The 21,716-nt window shown below is 40.2% G+C and overlaps 1 protein-coding gene across 1 annotated transcript in view; it reads left to right on the top strand.

Annotated features, from left to right (window-relative positions):
* Positions 1 to 621: 621 nt before the first annotated feature.
* The window catches only part of yjefn3 (YjeF N-terminal domain containing 3), a 40,568-nt gene continuing 19,473 nt past the window's right edge, over positions 622 to 21,716 (top strand). The window contains exon 1 of the mRNA XM_053322872.1: positions 622 to 689. Coding sequence (XP_053178847.1) covers positions 622 to 689 — 68 coding nt within the window. The remainder of the gene's footprint in view (positions 690 to 21,716) is intronic.

Consider the following 21,716-nt stretch of genomic DNA (forward strand, 5'->3'; position numbering starts at 1 on the left):
TTTAGGTAATGGTCTTCACTTACCCCCCACCCACCATCTGAAAGGTGTTACTGTTTGTTATTCAGTGAGCAGTCAAGTGTTTCTCCAGCCTGATGCCTGCTCTAGAATCTACATCAAGGGGTTCTTTTGCCACCAAGGAGTATGCATGAGCCTGTGTGTGCTTGTGTGAATTTGGGGAGGGGGGGGGGGGGGGGGGGTTGCACCCTGGATGAGTGAACAGCTATGAACGCAGCAGCCTAAGCCAATCAGCCGGCGAGCACCATGCCTCCTGATTCTTAATTGGCTGGCTTTCCCTGTGAGCGCAGCTGATACACAGAGCCAGCTGGTTTTATCAGAGAATGAGCTGGGGCCACAGTGGGAAAGAGACAGGGAGGAGAGGCACAGATACAGAGGCAAGATTCAGAGTGTGTAGCAGCCAGTAATTACCTTCCAGCTTCTGAACCAATCAAGAGCCATAGAGTGATACAGGGGGAGGAAGCCCATTGAGATTCTCAGTCTATTCCCAGGGAAAGACAGCGTGTTTATTGAATTAGAATCAGAGAGAAGGAACAGAACGCTTTTCTCTGGAGTGGCACAGCTCATCCTTTCTCATATTTGCCGAGTCGTGCTGGGTGAAAACAGATGGACAAGATGAACCATAGCTCAGCTGAGGCGGAGGCTGAAACCATAGAACCACTGCGTTACCTCAGGTAGGCACCTGCTTTTTCTGTTGCATGTCTCCCATGTGTCCACTATTCTGTCCTATTGCTCTTCTACTTCTTCCTCTTCTCTGTTTTTTTCTGTTTCATTTTGTTGTTTCACAGTCACACCAATCCACAGGACTGCTTTCAAGTCAGTGCAGAGTGCCAGAAAAATAGTGGGAGTAGGGGGAGTGGGTGACGAGAGACAGAGAGAAATATCCAGGTTCTCTTCTGTAGCACCCAAGAGAAGTGTGCACATGAGGCTCATAGTGAACACTCATCTCCCAATCTGTTTGAATTAGAGCAAGTTTTTAAAAGATAATGAGATGGGAGGGGAATAACAAGAGAGATCAATTATTTAAGTTGTATGGCATGCAAATTCCACTTCAATGCAATACTGATGATTATGATTATACTGATGATGTTGAAGATTATTATGATATAGCCTACAGAAATACCTTTTTGCTCTCTCCCATTCCACTGAAGCCTAAAATTGAATTTAGAAATTAGCTGTTATTGAATTAGGGGGCCCATGTTTAATTTGGCATTATCAGGTCTCATATGACCGACCAAGCCAAACATCTTATGATTCACTATCAGATGTGTAATGTAATTTGTAATGTTTGTTATGCAGTCGGAGGTTAGTGTGGTGTATTGTATCCATGCCCCTTTGTTGGCCAGCAGTTATTTTCGGAGCGGAAGGCAGAAAAAAAAAAAAAAGGAGTAAACAGGGAAAAAAATTGCACACTCAAGTAAACAGCCTGGAGTCATTGTGATGATCAAACTTGTGACACCAACACACACACACCAACACACACACACACACACACACACACACACACACACACACACACACGCACACACACACACACACACACACACACACACACACACACACACACACACACACACACACACACACACACACAACACACACACACACACTATACGCTCAAATAAGAACATGGAGATAATATCCGCAAGGCAAAATCTAAAATAATATATTCACTGGAAAATCAAATCTAAGAAAACTGCACAAAAGAAAAACAAACAAACCAAAAATTACAATAATATAAATATCTTTATTTTAGCAGCTTTATTTGAGTAGACAGCTCATTTAAGGCAGCACAGGCTATGTAAATTAAAGCTTTTATTTAGAACTAAATTATACAGTAAAGCTTTTATATCTATGACAAAAACTGACTTAAACTAATGTTAATGAGATGCAAATTTGACCTTCACTGTTCACTATTTCACCGATCTCCCACAGGATTTCATTTCTTTGCAACACTTGACCAAATGTCAGTGATGTCATGATAAACCACAAAAAAACACATGCTCACACAAAGACTACAGGACATATTGTACCAAACCCCCTTTTTAAAGTGAGAGGAAGGTGTTGAATTCTATAGTGTGATAGCAATATTTAAGTGTGACCACCTGATTGATTCCTGGTCTTGCTGATTTTGTCTCTGGTTAATCTATTGCAATTGGATGGGTTGTCATTCAGGAAATTGGATTTGTTGTCACCGTGTGGTCTTCCTTCAAAACACTTCAAATACGATGATGCACTTAACATAGCCTAGACCGATGGCTAATTCATTTTGGGTTGATCATTTATCAATAGAAATCACTTTGCAAGGCCCTGATTGATTTTGCAGTACATGAAGATGTTTGCATACAGCATACATCTCTGGTGTGACTCATGTATCTACAGTAACCCTCACATTCTTCCATGGTGATTTAACTGCTTGAAACTCCTGACAACCAGCTCTTTCTCTGTCTCCATGTTATTGTCAAGTCAGTCTGTACCTATGTATTAAATCTATTTCAGGAGCTTTTCTTACTGTTCTCCATAACATATGTAATTACGCTCTTCACACTGCTTGCATTTACACCTTTTACCATGTGTATCAGCATCTGAGCAGCTGAGGCTGGCAGATTAACTATCACCCAGGAGGCTTCACCCCAGTGCTCAGACTCAGATCCCTGCAGCTTGATTGGGCAGTCAATTAGGGCAGTCAATTAAAGCCCTACATATACTACTGCAGTGGTATGATTATGCTATTGACTATGACTATTTTCAGCTCATTAACCTGTGGTTCATAATTCATTCCAAAATGATGTATTCCCATTAATTCACAGTTAACGTCAATCAAGCTTATAGCTGACAAACACCTGTTACATAGAAGCAAGCACTCAGTGAGGATTCTGTGAAGTAAGAAAAAAATAGATGGAGATAATTACTGTTTGGAACTATGTGCTCACATGCATCTGCTGGAGATAAGCCCTTTGCCACCCTTGTGATAAAGCTGTTCAATGATCTGATATAATTATATATAGAAATTGTAAGTATTGAGACCCATTAAGTTAATGCATCATATTCTCAATACGTGCCTATCCTGCTGTTTCAGTCTGATAATGGTTTGTTATTGCGGAAAGATGAAAATTCAATTGCAGACATGACTCATCTATTAAATTGCACATTAATCGGATGTCGCACACATGGACATACTCCCATAACGCAATATATATATGTTTCAGTAATATATAAACCATATGTAAATCCATGCACAGAATAAATGAAATTAAAAATGATTTTTTGTATATACGTAGACAACTGTAGGCAGAAAGCAGAGGACGTCCTACATCTTAGGTGCAGGTGTTGCTTAGGAACGTGAGTCTGGTGGATGCCTGAGGATGGAGATAACCTGTAAATGTTGGCAGTGGTTCTGAGGTGGTGATGATCGTACTGCTGCTGAAGATTCTGATGGGTTAAAAGCAGAGGAAAATGTTTCGGCTTGTGTGTCTGAATTTATTTGGACAAATACAATTACTGTCTCTATTCCCAAAAGGTCGTTTTTGTCTACATGTGCCTCACCATTTGTTCTTTACTGTCAAATCATGTCCTCCAAACAGCAGGAGCAAACTGAAAATATTTTAGTACAAAAGAGCCACTCGGAGTTTGGAAAGTGTACTCTGTGGCACTTTTTTTCAGGAGTGACTCAACAAATATTGTAACATCTGCTAGTATAATTATTTTAGTCAAAGCACTTCAACTCTTTGGTGCTTTGGTATAATTGAATACTTTTCCCTTCTGGATCTTTCTTTTTGATGTTGGTTGTTTCTCCCTCTCTCTCCACTGTGACAGTGATGAATGTTCAGGCTCTTTTGCCCACCTCTCCCCTTTTCCCCCTACACACCTGAGCCCTGGGGCAAGTTGCACAACGCATTTCCATAAAACCAGTCTTTATCTGCCTCCTGTCTGTCCCTCAGTTTCTAGGTCTGCCTACCTGTTTGCTCAATGCTGCTGCCAGTATGTCAAGCTGTCTGACTTTACCTGGATTGCCTTCACGGTTCTCCTTCCTTGGCAATGATTCTTATAGAGCTTGTTGTTATTCCTTTGGCTTGCCTCCCTCCTTTCAGCTCTCTGCCACTAATTCCCATGTAGGCAGCTCAATTTGCTTGTGTGACAGCTTAGGCATTTATTTATAGGCCAAATGTAATGATTGGGGCAGAGAGGTGGAGATGCAGAGAGGGAGAATGAAGGGGAGAGGTGATTTGCTACCAGGCAGTGTTTGACCATAATTTTCCTCCTCCATTAAGGTCAGATTAGCTCTGAGAGTTCTCCATTCACCATGTTTGAAAGAGGAGCATCAGTGGGGGTGGGGGTGGATTCGAGGGGGAAGCGAAGCTGGAGAAGGACTGATGCCTGGTTGTTTCTGATAGTTTTATGTGTAGTGCTGTATAGACATTAAGTGTAAGATAATAGAATTAAAGAAGTAACCAGAAAGCTTTAAGTGTGTTTTGCACACAATGATTCAGTTATTGTGAGTACTCAGGTTGAGGTGAGAATTAGATTATTATTATTTTTTTGCCTGTTGGATATCTAGTTTGCTCTCTTAGCTGTTGGTTTCTATTACAGGCCATAGTAAATACAAGTAAGAAGTCTTGGTCTTTACATTTCTCAAACTTGGAACACGTCCACTGGAGATGGAGGAGGGGTCATGTGACCTGACATGAGCACATCCCACACATTTATTGGATTAGAAATAAACATCTTTGGTGTTCAGCAAGCTTACTTTTTGTTGTTGAAGCTTTTCTGTGGTGAACACTTTCAAGAGCTATGATTCTAACATATCAATAAAATGATGCAGGTTATTTACTATTATTCACCTTCCTCACAAACAATCACTAGACTCTACAGCCATGCTAGCTGCTCTGTGAGTCGACAAGCTAAATGCTAAATCTCAACAATATGCTAACATGTTTACAGTGTCATTGCTAATGTGCTAATTATCAGCACCTTGTGCCATCTTTGGTGTGCTAGCATATTAACATGCAAATAAGCAGTAAACACAAAGTACAGCTGAGATTGCTGGGAATGTTTCGCAGGTATTTTTGCCATATGCAAAATTAGCCAACTGGAAATTTCAACCTGATAATGGCACTAAATTAAAAGTTAGAGGTTAACAAAGTTTAAATTTCGTTGCAATCCATCCAAAAATGTCAGTGTACTAGAGCCAGTTGGATAAATCTACTGGGGACCGTAGATGTCAACATTTCATGGCTACCCACTTTATTTTCTTGACCAAAGTGGTGCACCGACCAACTGACATCACCATCCCTGGAGCCAAGCCACTAGAGTTGCAAAAATAGTTCTTTGACACAGGAGGGGATGAGTGGAAAGATGTGTAGCAACTTTCAAGCAGACAGGAAACAAGACCATGTGAAGAAATGCAGGGACCTGTTTCTTATGGTAGCCTATAGCTGAATTCACACAACACACCACTTGTTTGATTGGCTTCTGTGAGCTTTGTTTCACCTTGTCTTCCCTTTCCTGACCACCCCCAAAGCAGAAGCCCCTGCTACTTCAGGTTTAAATTAGTCTCCCAGGCAGCGGCCTTTGTTAATCAAGAACACAAGGGAGCCGTTTGAGCGAAGGCCGAGCCAAGACTGGGTCCTCCTCATTATGTCCACATTGTGAATCATTTAAGGGATTTCAGCGGGCTTTCAGAAAAACACTCAGTCTCGCTTTGGTTTAGAACAAGGTGGTCTGAGGAGAGATGAGAACCAAGTGAAAAGGTCATACTGATTGAAATGACAGACTACATTCGGTTTGCTTATCTTTACCCCAGGATTGCTCTGACAGGCCGTGTATGATAAGTTGTCCTTCAAACAGCAGCAGTCGCACATAGTGTGTGTTTGTGAGTGTGTGCATGTACATACATAAATGAGAGTGAGACAGACCCGTTACTATTTGTATAGGCAATTGAAAACCATTTGCATTTCAAATTGGCAAGATGTAAAAGGGTTGTAATATGTCAAATATTTAAGTGCATTTATGTCATCTGTATGCAACATTCACACTGCCCAGATGTTGTGTGTGTGTGCTTGCCAGTGTGTGTCATTGCAATGGGTAATGAGCATACAGGGGCACAGCAGGACCAAGCTGTGCAAACTGGACTCCAATCACTCTCTTACTTCTTTCACAGTTCTAATAAGTGTTAGCTTTACATTAGCCCATAATGATGACAGAACTTAAGAGACTGTGTGTGTGTGTGTGTGTGTGTGTGTGTGTGTGTGTGTGTGAGAGAGAGAGAGAGAGAGAGAGAGAGAGAGAGAGAGAGAGAGAGAGAGAGAGAGAGAGAGAGAGAGAGAGAGAGAGGGCCCTGAAAAAAATGTAGGCAGATTTTAATGGTTAGTTTTTCTCTTGCTCTCTCTCTCTCTTTCACTCTCTTTCATATCCAAGAGGCAGCACAGTACATCTTGTCCTTGTAAAAGTGACCCTTAATAAATCTCCTGTCCTCCTTATCCCTCATCTTCATGTTCTTTCCCCGTCTGTTGATGTCTCTCTACGCCACCTCTCTCACCTTTGAGTTACTGGACTTTTATTTTAACAAACATACACTCAAAAATGGAGATGGTTACAAGTAGAGTAGAAACGGAGCACATAATATTTACACTGTTCTTCCTTTACTATTGCCTATAAATAAAAGATTTCATTTTAAAAATGTGGGATGAGCGTAGGATATGTGTGAGAGTCTGCATCTATGTTGGTCTATGCAGTGTTAATGTGTGTGAGATTGATTAGAGCGGTGGTGGAAAGCAGCCATGTCTTTCTGGTGGCAGCTGAATGTGCTCAGATGTAGTAACTGTTGGGAACCTTTTTTTCTGAAATGCCTCCAGGTCTTTCACTGCTAAATTGTCATGAAACACGCACCCCTACATACAGGAAGGAAACCCAATGGCTGCCTCTGAAACAGGAAAAAATATGAGGCAGTGTAAAAATCAATAGTACGGTTTAGAGCTATGATATGAACAAACACTGTTACAGTTTATTTTTAATGATTTTGTGTGATGTTTTGTGTATTTCAGCCTGAGTTTCTTTAATTAAAAATGTGTTCTCTGTTTGGTGAGTTAGTGATGTTGTTGTACAAAATTCAGTTATGTTGGTAGTCAAGACACACACACACGCACGCACACACGCACGCTTGCACACACACACACACACACACACACACACACACACACATACACACTGACGGGGACTTTCATTTAACTTCATGAAACAGAGTGCCAGGTTATTTTTAGACATTTGGCCATTATTTCATTTGGCAGGTTCACAGTGTGTCTCAATTAACTCCTGTTAATTAAACTACTGTGCTGCTTAAAAGTCATCTTTTTTAATGTGATATTTTATTAATATTGATGATACATATTGTCTCAGTGTTGAGGCCTCACCTCAATTATCTGTGTGTTTTTTTTAAAATAAATGTGCATTCATTTTACAACAAATGTCACATAGTTTAGTTTTGCCAGCTTTAATTACTGTTACCTGGGGACACAGCTTCACAACATTAAGTCAAGCAAGATGATGGGTAGGCTGAAAAAATAAAGACGCCCATTTAAAACCACTTATCTGTACCTGGGATTTTAAAGGTAACATCCGAATAGTAATAATCACTCATTTCATTATTCGGAGCTACTTTCAGGTTCAATTTTGACCTGCTGCATTAACACACAGTTTCGCTCTGGATGATTGTGATGGAAATTTCGGATGCAATCTGCTGTTTTGATTATATGGCGGAGATGCTTTCAATCTCCTCTCTTATCATTTCGCTGCCTGTATTTCCTGTTCATGATGTTGTTTGTTCCCAAGATCTCATTAATGGAATGAATGAGGGAAATGTTATGATCACAGATAAATCTAATGGTTGTACAGTGAGAAATAAGAGGATTTTAAAAGGTTTTTCTTAATAGTTAGCAGCCTTTTGAGTATCTGACTGAATACTTACGTCATGACAGCCTTAGATAGACTTCCAAGAAAGATAATTGTGCCAACCTGAGTGCATGTGCAAGCCTTTGTGTGGGATGAGTCTGTTTGTTAATATGACTTTTCATACAGTTTTTAATGTTTGACTACAGGATGCATTGTCATTGTATGTGAGCATTTGGCTAGTATTTTGTTTACCAGTCTGCATTCAGAAGGCTGACAGACATGAGTGAGAGAGAAACAAAAAGAGAGAGATGAAAAGAGAGGGGGATGTGTGTGTGTGTGTTTGTGTGTGTGTGTATCTCTGTGTGTGTGTGTGTGGCAGTCTAGGTAGTCAGGGATTTTTTAGAAATAGGTATTGTGATTGCTGCTCCTGTCATCCTCTCTCTCATGCTGAGTCCACAGTTATCTCCCAAAACTCTTCAAACATTAAGACCTTGTCACAGAATGTAATATGAGTTCACCTCCAAGCTAAACATCAAGCTTAGTTGTGCTGTAAATAAAACAAATACTCACTTCCTTGCACAACTGGCTGATTTACTGTCTAATTCAAGAGGAAATTATCTTTGTTGTCTTGTCACTGAAAAAGTCATCAGTGTCCTATATCCAGCATGAGCTCGGGTTATGTTTTGCATTATTGATTTCAAGGGTGAGATTATGTGAGGAATTGATTATTTTAATTGCCTATTGGCTTTGTTCCCGTACCCTGGCTGAGCTGTGAACAAATGTGCCTGAGCATTTATTTTTGAGGTCCTTGTTTACCTCAAAGGAGTAATCCATCAAATCTTGTCTAGAGAGTACAGACAGAACAGCAATACGTGTGTGGTTTAAAAGATGAATTTATTACAAGATTCCTGTAGGGCTGTCCATCAGTGAGAAGTGACAGAAAAAGGCATCTTAAATCATCGGACATTTCCAGAGTTACAGTTTCTCTTCTTGAGTCCTTGAAATAGGTCAGGAAAGCTACAGAGAAATTTAATCGGATTCTATCCTGAGCTTGACACTAATTCATCATTCATCATTATGTTTATATTCTTCTAAATTTCAAAAGCGAATATATTTATTAAGAAATGTAATGCTACTTGGATTTTATGGAGGTAGCAAACAAAACAATTTCTCCTCCTAGCAACAAAAGCATGATTCAAATTGTTATGGTTAGGTTAAGGCACTCCCAGAACTTGGTTAATATTATTTGGTTTAACAATGACAAAACAAGCACAAGACTAGACAGGACTTAGGGTTCGGCAGCATCCACCACACACCTCCATACAACTGTGGTGTGGTACAGATACGTTGCAAAACAAATTAGTAGTAGTTTATATCTAATTCCTCGGACACAAAGTTACATCCTGGTATTTGGATACATCTATGTCTTAGCCAGATGTGTTCATAAACTAAAATATTGGAAAAAATGAAAAATTAAGAGCAGCAGATGAAAAGCCAGAAGATTACATTTCATCCTTATATAGTTACCACGATATTTCAATGGTTGTAAGAGGATCACTGAAGTCATTATAATACATTGTCTAGGAATCATATACATCTGTTCCAAATTTTGTACTAGTCTATCAGGTAGATGTTCAGGATGATGTAGATATACTGTATATTACCAAGTTAGTGAAAGCTTTGACCAGGAAGTGGCTGTAGAGAAAAAAGAATGTATCCTCAGGGACCTTGAATCAAATCAACATTATAATGACACTAGAGGGAAAAAAAGATCACCAACATTAGTAGAATTCATCTTCTGGGAACCATGAATGCCTCTACAAAATATTATGACAGCCAGGAATAGCTATCCCTGACATGGCCAAAAATGTTACCTTCAACTGTATTCTTAAGTCGTCCATTAATATTACCTAGTACAGTGCCTGTTCAAAATGTGCCTGTTTGGAGCCCACTGATTTATCAATAGCTAGAGCGAACAGTGCAAGTCCCCTAAACAACTCTCATGCAAACTATTGGTTGATGCTACAATTTACTGGTGCTCTCTAAATAGACACTACAATTTACCAATGCTCTCTAAATGCCATCACATGCAGAATATCTGGGGACAACAATTTTAATTTGAGCTAAAAAATAATTGGATGAACTGTAGTGCCAGAGACATCCTGTACTATGTCATCTGTGAGGAAGGGGAATAAAGCTAAACTCTCCAAACTTTTTCAGTTCATTCTCTATAGTAGTTCTTATAATTATACTTATAATTAATATGGGTTGCTCTGGCCCTGTCCATACTTCTTGAATCCATATGCAGAGCAAATAAAGATTGTTTATAAGGTATTTCTTTCTATATATTTCTCAAAAACTGCTCACCCAAACAATCAACATTGCACTTCCTTGATTCCCCAGCAATTCACCTTCCAGGTATGAAGTAGATTAGGTGGGCAGTTCTTGAAATATGCATACAGGACAGACAGACAGACAGACAGACGGACAGACAGACAGAGATTCTTTGTTTTATATAGAGATAAAAATATGTATATATTTTAAAGCAGTGCAATCTACTTTTTAAAAATAGACATCAATTTACTCAAATATCAGATCCTGTTTCTCCTTTAACAGCAAAACCCTTCCCTTTTAATTTCAACCTAGTGAGTGACTTGCTGACAGGGGTCAAAGCTGTTTTTAGGAATGTGACAAGAATGTGAAGTGTTCTCATGGCGACAGAATGGGAGCAATGCCCACCAGCTACTTGCCTTATGTCCTCTCCACTGGAAAATCGATGTGGCGAGACAGAGAAAGATACAGACAGATAAAAATGGAAAGGGGAGGAGAGGGGAGGAGAGGAGAGGAGAGCGGAGGAGAGAAGAGGAGGAGAAATCAAGAATAGATGACGTGAAAACAGATAATAAGATCCAGAGGGAGGGGAGGTGGGGGGGGGGGGGGGTATCTTAGCTCTCACTTTATTGTCACCTATTACCACTTGTCACTCACATCAGTTTTACGCCAGTTTCCATGGAAACCAACTGCAGGCACACCCCGGCTAGAGATGTTGTGTAGCTGACTGCGATGCGAACAGGACATCTTTTTGAATGAGCTGTAGAATGATGGGACAGATTTTCAACACAATGCTACATTCTTGAATTTGATAGAGATATAAAATTGTACTTTCTGAAAACAGCAATGGGTGTGTGTGTGTGTGTGTGGGGGGGGGGGGGGGGGGGCATGGGGATGACATGTTATATAAATTCTCAATTGTTGGTGTATTTTTCTCTGTAAATGCATTTGCGTCCTTGTGAATTAAAGGGAGAGGCATTACATGTTTGTATTTGTCCTCAGGTATTGTGTTGTCTTCCTGCAGTATGTGTGCTTGTGAGCATGTAGGAGCCTGAGTGTGTGCTACTACTCTGCAGCTAGGCAGGCCTTCCCAGTTTTCAGTAATTGGGTTCAGTGTCTCGCTCTGCTGAGTCCTGATTGTGGTTCTGTTTTGCTTCCATTCGGAGAAACACTGTTGCTGAATTTTGATTATGTGAATTGTTTTTTATGTAGCTCTGTGTTGTCCTCTTCCTCTCTGCTCACCAAAAGATTATGTAAACAGAAATTAAAGTTGACTTTTGAAAGATAATACTCCGATGGAAGACAATAATGTACATATTGATTTGGTTTTTGCATGTGTCATACAACATACATTATCAGAGCACTAAAAAGCACATTATTCAAGTTGTTTGTCAGGTGAATGGATAGCATTTAATTATTCTTCTAGTGTCAGTTTTCAATCCTAATCATCATCACATTCATTGAGCATTTCTATTCTTCAGGCTAGCAGGCTAACATTTTTCAGTCTTTTTCCGGCACCTGTAATGAGACAATCAGTATACATGTGGAGGAATTCTTGGCTCCTGGATGCCTTGATAGGCTGTTGCTAAGGCTAGACTCCCTGGTGGCCTGCAAGCCAGTGGGTTAATGTTGATGCTGAGAGAAGCACACAGAGAGAAAGACAGCAACCTGGAGAGCCAGACAGAGAAATCAACAGACAATCAACTGAATGTTTCAAGAAGTCCTCCAATTTAAACCAAGACCAAGTAGGTTGTTTGACCACACACTCTAGAATGACCCATAGGAGCATTTTCTAATGTTACCTCAATCAGCACTAATTGGGAGGACATCATAATTTGTCTGTGCTTTCGAAAATATTACAAATAACTATTAAAAAATAATGATGTTTTTGTGGTGTGGTTAAGGCCTGGATAGATTTAGGCAACAAAATCACTTGGGGCAAGAAAAGATCATGGTTTGGGTTAAAATGGTCGCTTGAAACATGGTTTGTACATCCTTTATGATTTGCAACCTTTGCCGTCATGGCAACAGTAAACACCTCGACAATCGTAGTTATGGTCCTGGGAAGTGAATAGCAGTCTCTTCCATCAAAGTCTTGCGTTTACTTTTTGCCAGTTATGATCTAACCAACCACCTAACCTGCCACTTCAGAATATGGAAAATTGTCACCTTATATCGACGTTATCTAAACTTCACCACTTCTCTGGGTCAAAATGACTACGGCTATTAGATGGTGTCTCTCACCCAAACACAACTATAGGTCATTTTTAACTGGGTTAGGGTTGTTTTTGGCTTGACTGCAAAAGCGATACCAGCCCTATGAATGCGAAAGTCTGTGACTGAGTGAATGAATGAACCATATATGAGATTTTGACCTAGTCATGTTTCACTTGGATGCAGCAGTAAGCTATCACTCATGCAAACTCTCACAAGACAATGACAGCTATGCTTGTGACTTATTTTCATCATCACAACAAGCACGATTGGCTGGAAAGACGTCACATGAGGAGAAATGCGTAAACCCAGATGTAGGATTCGTATTTTACTAGCATTTTTCAATTTAATTCAATTTTATTCATATAACGTCAATTCACTTGTCACATAGAGCAGATCTCTAATTTACAGAGACCTAACATTCCCCCATAAGTAAGGACTTGGCGACAGTGGTAATGAAAAACTCCCCTTTAACAGGAAGAAACCTGGAGCAGAACCGGACTCCAGGTGCGTGACCATCTGTCTTGTCTGTCCTGAGAGAGAGAGAGAGAAAGCGGAAGAGAGGAGAGAAACGAATTTATCATTATTATACAGAAAATGCGTAAAAGTAACATTACAAGTGTTAAAATGTGTTCCATTTAAACAGGCCTGATTCTGCCACACTTAAAAGTCAGAAATACATTACAAAGCAAACAAACAAACAAATATTAACACATTACACGGTCCAACCATATAATAGGTTTCGACCCAGTCTTGTTTTTATTAGGACAGGCACGTAGCTTATGCACAGAGAGCTGATCAAGAGAGGCAGAGACGAAGGAGAGAGAATGAGAAAAAGCAAAAACACAATGAAAGATGGAGAGGAACTGTGGGTTTGCTTTTTAGTTTTTGAGATCCTGTGTTATGTATCGGATTCTCTCAGTGCACAACTCTCTATGTTTTATATCTCTCATGGTTCTAAATCAGATTTTTGTGCATATGTTATCTGGTCATTGTTATAACAATGAGCAGACGCAGAGATAGGGAGGCAAAAATGAGGTTTTACAGCTTTTTTGATTTCTTTCAGCTCTCGCCATAATTAGTAAATATAAAAGCCCAAAGGTCTGCCATCGTTGTAAGAGACAAATAGCGTGGGTGGCACTGAAACTGTCAACACTGGAGATTATTTCTCAAGAGGCTTTTTATGTAACACAGCCAAGAAAGCGTTATTGTTGGGCTCTACAAAAATGTATAAAGAAAAAGCTTTGGAGGATGGGATAAAAGGGGAAAGCATGTGACAGAAAATGAAAAACAGGTTACACATTGTAACCATGGTTCTATGAGCAGACAGGAACTGAAACTTGAGAGTACTTCACGCCATTCAGGTTCAGCTCACCAAATTATCATGCTGTACATAGCTGTCATTCCCAAACCTGGCATCCGTAAAGTTACGGGGGCTCTGCCAGTGCTCAGAGAACTGAAGTTAAAATGTACGACCTTCGTTCCGTTTCACAAAAGCTTTAAGCTCTAACAAGCTCTGTGGGCTTAAAAAAGAGCAAAGTCAACAAGAAATTCTTCTACGACACCTACACAACATAAAGCTGTGACTTTATGTAAAATATGGAGCTCTGGCACGTTTAATGGAATCCAAAAGTTAACTCCTGCCAATGTGAGTGATAGGCCAGCACCCAAAGTGATAGGTGAGTGTTAACTTGGGTTTTTGGCTGTTCTGGCCTTCTCTGTCATGGTAGCAGTTACATCCTTTAGTCTTACCCACTGATCCCTGGGCTGTTCATAAAAAACACTGACACATACAGTAGATACACTTGAATATACGGTAAATACATGGTGTATATTTATACATGGATTTCCATCCACTTCTATACCAATATACAAGCCTGCAGGCAGACTCAATCATAATGAATTCAAGCTTCATCTGAACCTGAATCGATAACAATTTCATGTACTGTTGTAGTCATGGTGATCTCTTTACTGCTTTTTTATTTTAATGTTGAAGTTAAATCTCTTTATTTAGCATCTGTACTATTTCTTTTTGCATTCGCCATGTCCTGGAGTTTGGCACAATTTTGCCAGAAACAGCAGAAATCCAGCTGGGCTCGTCAGCTGTTCGAAATAAAGGAATCATTTTTCTGTTTTATTTCATCTGTCATGTTTGTGTTAATAAACATTACAAACCCACCAAGTCTATTATCTATGCACACTTGTCCTTATTGTCATACATCTGGTGGAAGAAGGCTGAGTGCTCTTGAGATGATGACAACAAAATGTCTTTCAATGGCTGTATGTGAAAAGCTGGATAGTTTGGAAGCATTAACATTCATACAGCATCATGATCAGGCAGTCAATTATGCATGAACATATTAGAAATATTAAATATGCTGCTGTTCTGTACATCACTGAGGGGTCAGTTAGTTTAGACATAAGGTATAATTGCCTTGACCAGTAGTGACCACTGGCAGCAGATAAACCTTTATCTGCTGCCAGTGGTCACTACTGTTGGGCTGTAGCACTGCCACTTCAGTCCCATAATTCAACCTGTAATTGAGGTTTTAAAAAAATTAGTCTGTTATAGCCTGCATACCATTTGGCTGCATTTGTCAGCTATTAGAGGGAGTTCTGGAAAGCAGCACTGAATCAACAGATTAGTTGACAATATAACAGAACTTAGTGGTCATGGTGTTGTCAATTTTTATGCAGATGTTTTTCATGCGGTACTGACACAATGAATTAAAGCATATGAATGAAAAATAATAGCCAGAAATCCAAACCAGTGGAGTAAAACACAGGTGTGGTGTTTGTATCTGCAGTAGTGACAGACACAGGCTTATCTTGACGGCTCCTCCTCCACGTCACACCTTTGCGGCATGCGGCTCACACATCTGTACATCCCCCTCTTCCTGCTGCTATTGCTCTTTCACCTCCTAATCATCTTAGAGGGAGTTGAGCAGGAACACACACACACACACACACACACACACACACACACACACACATACATACACACGTGCGCACATAAATTCAACAATTGTTGTATAGTGCACCCCGCCAGGCTCTCCAGGCTAAACAGCATGTGCGACATTCTGTTCCTAATGTATGGGAAATGCCACACGTGCATACATTATAGCCAAGCCTGTCAGTGCAAAAAGCCAACGGTAGCCTGAGGTTACAGTCGCACACACGGACCTTTAACACACAAACTCATCTGTCAGTAGGGGATGATGCCAAGTGAGTCTGGAGCTGAGAGGAAGTTTGAGCGGCAGTTGGAATTTAATATGTAACTCTAAAGTCGTGAAGCTGTTACATCTGTTGCAAAAGTGTTTCAGTCACACAACACCATGCCATAGGGGCTGGCTAATTGCTCGTGTTAAGAGGCACTTGATTGCGTGAAGAGTTTCATGTTTGCATGACTGACTCACGTCAGCCTCATCATCTCAAGGCGTAGTTGAGCCTCTCCTGTTTTGTCCAGGGTTATCATGGTGCTCTCATTAGAGGCGACTCACTGGAGTGTTCCTCCCTGGCTCCTCTGGCCTTGTTTTCAACTCTCTCATTATCATTGTTTTTATTCTCCGAAGAATACTCTCCTCATCATCTATGCTATCAGCCTTGTACCTCTCATTGCACCTCACACATTTCTCCCTGCCACCTGCCACCCAAGCATTGTAAACACACCCACGTATGTACCCACGCGTGCACACACACACACTTATGTATGCACACACACACACAAACAAACACACATGCCAGTGTAGCTGTGAAAGGTCGGCCGAATGCCAGTTTCGATGTGATGGCTCTCTGGTCTCTCTCATGGTTCCCCCTGCTGCTGTACTCATCAATTATACACATTGTGTGTTTGTATGCGGGTGCAGGTGCTCATGTGTTGGGATGCAGTCATGTCAGAAACAAAACACTGTTCAGTGTGAAAGCTTGAGGGTGAGGAGACACTCAGACACAGTGGCATTGTGGTTTTGAGGTTACGCTTACTCATTAATATACTCTTAGCTGTTTATGTGCTGCATGCGTTGGGTATTTAATTGTCTTTCAGTTGACCGACCTGCCTTTTCCTTATGAGACACACACACACACACACACACATGCACACACACACACACACACACACACACGCACACACACGCACACACACACAAGAAGCAATAAGAACGCCTTGGAGAGTTTTCAGCAGCAGCACAAGCATCATTTTCTTTTTTGACCTCTGCTGGGTTTGCCTGGGTATTTTCTCATCTTGCTTTTTATTGGCAATGCTGTAAAATAGAGCCATAAAGGGTGTTAGCATGAAGGAGATCGGTCTGCAGTAGTGAAACTCACTGGAAAAGATGCTGCCAAGATGTTATCTGTAGTATCTACACCCCTGAACACCCAGCCGTTTGCTTTGTATGCTTTTGTTAAGGAGTCAAACAGACTATCCTACAGATATCACTTGTAGACAGAGAGCAGAGTTGTGGAAGGAGACTACCATGGGATACTTTGACCTATTTTTGAGATGTTAATGTAGAATAGAACAGAATAAAGCAGGCTACACAAAAGAAAGAAGACAGAGTTGACAGTATGACATCGTCAGCCTTCATTTGGCTGCTGAAACCTGCTGTGCTGCCCTGCTGAGAGAGAAAACTGGCAGGGGATAAGATTTAGCGAAAGAGAGGTGCAAGAATTGCAACAGACGTGCCCTGCAGGCTCATAACATCTCCACCTCATCCTTTTTCTATTTTTACTTGCAGTATATGGTACATAACAACTTGCAGGTGCTCATCATCATCATACACATAAACACCTTATTTCTTGCTGTTGTCTTCAGCTCCTCACAGACACAATCTACAGAGACTGGTCACACTAATCATCTTGTTGTTGTCGCGGCTCCCGATGTTCTAGTTTCTCTTGAGCTGGGTTATGCTCAGATATGACTGATCCTAATATTCTAGTTAATCTTTTGAGGATTACACAGACTCTCTTCAAGTGGTGTATTTCAGATATTTCTAACAGACTTTCTAAGTCTAAATCTCTAAGAATTAAAGTGACTGTGACTTTGCTGTCATCAAGATTGAAGAGTTTGTAATTGTCTTTGATGTGTTTTTGTCTGGTCTTAAATATTCCTTCATAAAAATATTCTGTATCATCATTTCAAAAAAGAAAGAAGAAAATAAAGTTTGCTTGACTATTTTCATGAAGAAGATAAAAAACTGGTAGTGGACTATGAGTGCAAAGCTTTGCATGACATAACACAACCTGCTTTACATATTTACAAAACCCCAAAATGCAAAACTAATAAATTGCTAGCATTTCCCCAATAAGAAAAAAATATGTTAAATTCTTGGAACATACCTCTCTTGAGAAGCTGGTCTTTAAGTCTGATCCACAGGATATTGAACTTAGAATCCAATGACTTGATTTTATCTACACAGCACATTTTTCAATTGCAGCACATTTCACTTTAAAAAAACCAAAAACAGGATTATGTTGTGTAGCTACATTTGTGCACACACATTTACTGCCACATTTCACTTCTTTTTAATCATTTTAAACTTCACATTTGTTCATGCAGATTATTAATTATTTATTTGCAGATATGTGATTGTTGATAAATACGTATGTATTTTTAATTTGCACTTTCATGATTTAAAATAAGAGCTGTAGGAAGAGGCCTCATGGGAGTATAGACTGGCCTTAAAAGGAAACTTAGGAATTTTTCAACCTGACCCTAATTTTCCACCATTTTAGGTCTAAGTGGCTAATGGGGACAACAAGTTTTGAAATTGGTCCAGTATTCAGCAAGAGTGCTTCAGCAAAATGGGCTGTAATTTAACTATATTGGGCAAACTGAAAATGTGCTTCCACTAAAGGTGCTTGTTTTTGACAGTGTTTACAACAAAACTAACATTTAACACAGAAACTAGTTACCTGTAGCAGCAATCTGTCCAACCTGTATTAAAATAAGGCAGACTTTGGAGCTCTATCTTCAACGACAGACCACTTTTCCTCATTTTTCAAAGGGGGGGTCAACCAAAAATACTTGTGTCTGTTATGTTGTTTTACAAGGCCAAATACCATGCTGTGGAGGAAGTGACCACCAGAGATTTGTTACAGCCGTAGCCAAGAGACAGGCGCTGTGACCGCAGAGGCTCAGCACCATCAGAGCATCAATTCTGTAATTCTGCTGACGATGATGTGGACAGAAAATCTGAATCTAATACAAAAACAACTAGCTTTATAATGCAATGTAGGATCAGTGATGGCCATATAAGTTATGGGGCTGAATATTGTGCTGTTGAATCCAACACATCAGATTAAATACAGCAAACAGCATGTTATTCACATTTAGCTCGTTTCAGTGGCATTTTAACACACACGACATTAGCGAGATAATGATAGATCACTGACACTGATTAAACACCATCTCATGCTGATGTAGTCAAGCACTATGCTCTTAGTTTCTAGCTGCAGAGAAAAGTATTTATTTAGCCACATGCAGCAGAGATGACTCTGGCAACATTTGTCCTCCTCATGGCAGGGTTTTATTAGTTCGACTTCTGCCTTTGTGTCCCCGAATTGCTGGTGGCGGCAGTTCTAATTATGGCGTGTCACTTTCTCCTCCTCTGTTTCCCCTGTCTGCTGCCACTCCACCTTCCTCATCAATCCTTCACCCACTCTTGTTATGTTGCAATAATAGTTCAGACCTCTGTCTTACAGCAGCATTTCTCATTTTTCCCTTTATTACAGTTCCACTGAACAATAAACAAAATCAATCTTTACTGCATGTTCCAACATTTCAAGACCGATTGTTCCATCTTTATTGTGAATGCTTAGAGCATCCAATTCTTGCTATGAAAATGTCATTTTTTTGCCTACTGTCAAGACTCTCTTCAAGTTGATTATACAACCAGTGTTCATAATGAGTAGAAATAACCCTAAAAATAACCAAAACTGTAACCATAACTAACCTGCACTGTAATTTATCTGTATGTTTTTTACTTTTATTTTTATTTATTACTCTTTCTTTCTCTCTGTCCTGACCTGTCAATGGACAACGGAAAACTAGCTATTTTAGCTAATTCCGGTGCATTAACATTTTAATTTGAAATGTTCATGATGTACACTGTCCCCTTTTTAAATAAATAAACTAAACTAAACTAAAAATACCCTGGCTTGTTCCAACAAACAGAATTGGCATGTTTTTGGGTGGGAAGCCAGTGAGGATTTGTGTCTTGTGACTGGACTTGGATGGGGTGTAGGGTGAAAATGGGACAGCTGGTGTCTGTCCACTCCTTCCTCAGGTCAACTTTGAGGTTAACAAGGACACAGGCTGCAGTGTAGGGAAATTGGGCATCAGAAAAATTGGTCACAGTGGGAAGCCCAGCAAAAAAGGAGGGGGTTCAAAGGCTCTGTCCAGACCTAGCACCAAAATCTATCTCAGATGTGCAAGAATAACCAGATATGAAAAATGCAAACACATCCAAAATTCCTATTCAGAGATTACTTTGGAATATGAATACATATTCTACATCCACGCACCCCTTAATTAACACATCAGTTCCATAATGTGAGAAGTCAATGCAACCTCCATTTAAATTACAAATTAACTTATTTAGCATGCAAGCAGATGTAAACTAGCTTATTTTGGGTCAGCTATAAAAGTATGAAATCACTTGATTAAAAAGGGGTGTACTGCACTCATTCTTTCTTCTTAGTGTGCTCTTTATGTGAAGTCACATGATTCTGGCAACGGTGTTGCTATGGCACCAGGGCCGTCCATATGGGCCACACTACGGAGGAAAATGAGGTCACCCTTTTCTTGTATAAGTTCCGATGATGCTCTGAACCATCATCTATTACCTGCAAAAAAACATTATGGGATTGATTCACATGTGGAGGGCCAAGTCTGAGTATGACTGATCACTTGAGATGAAATATGACTTATTGATTAGTGTGAATAATGTGGCTTTATCTGGATACACAGTTAGGTTGGCAGGTATGAACAGAGTCAGAGAGACAGTTTCATATATGAGGACACCAAGGCCAAATCTCTCTCCAAGGATAGGTTGTTTCTCCTAAAGCAGAAAGCAACTGATACATTGTTGATATTAAAGTTCGGGTCACTTCGTAACACAGATGGGTCATCAGTCTGCTCCGTCCTGGCCGGCGGCCTTATAAACCGTGTTAGCCATTCTGCTCTGGCTACAGTACCTGGAGGACAAGACCCAGCCGCAGCGGAAACGAATCAGATGTGACAACACACATTGCCTTGTAATTTTTGATATTCCCTAGCCTCAAAGGGTGGGAGCTGGGTTTAAAGCAGAGACTGAGGTTATAAATGGATACTCTGGATAACAAGGTGAAAAGATAAAGGCTACTGAGAGGGCACCGTGCTCTCACTCATCTACAGTATGTCTTTTGCTCTTAAAGTCTATTTGTGTTTTGATGTTCATGTGTGGGTGCCTCTTCGTTTAGATAACAGTCCTCATTTTGTGATCATGTGATTTCTACAACTAAGGGAGTGGAAGTGGACCTGATTCACTGGTGTACATTTTTAGATGACAAGAACATAAACACAAGAAATAAAACATGGCACTCAACACGTGTACAGGTGCATGGCTTCTGCTGGAAGATGTGAATTATGAGAGCAAAATGCAGGAGCCACTGATTGGGATTATCTAAGTGTCTGTCTGGTCGTACCGGATATGAGGAACATGAGCAAACGCCTTAAACTGATTTAGCTGATTAACTGAAAGACTGATAGTATTGGAGACAGTTGTATGGATGTGATTGTAACTGTCTCTCTCTGTCTCTCTCTCTCTCTCTCTCTCTCTCTCTCTCTCTCTCTCTCTCTCACACACACACACACTCACACACACACACACACCACATGATGCAGCCAGTTTTAAATTATTGCCCAAGGAGACATGAAACAAAGTGAATCATGCCATCCTGATTTGATAAGAATTGAGCAGCATGAAGGGGTTCATGCTGGGCAGTTAGAATGAGACCATATGGAGGCACAAGGCCTTCATCTGCCAGCTGAGGCTGCTTATCAGACACTCCTACTGCAATGGCACCTGATCCGCCTTCCCATCATCGAAGTATGCAGAAGGAAACGTAATACATATCTTTATGCTTCCAGGAATCTACAAATGCGAGTTTGAATACAATCAGACAGCATAAATGCCTCGTAATGAGTCATAGCCGTGTTTTTGACTATGATGTGATTACACTAATTATTGCAGGATTAGAGTTACTTCAACAAGAAAATGTTGATGCTGCAC

The sequence above is a fragment of the Scomber japonicus genome, chromosome 7, assembly GCF_027409825.1.
Source record: "Scomber japonicus isolate fScoJap1 chromosome 7, fScoJap1.pri, whole genome shotgun sequence".
Taxonomy (NCBI): Eukaryota; Metazoa; Chordata; class Actinopteri; order Scombriformes; family Scombridae; genus Scomber; species Scomber japonicus.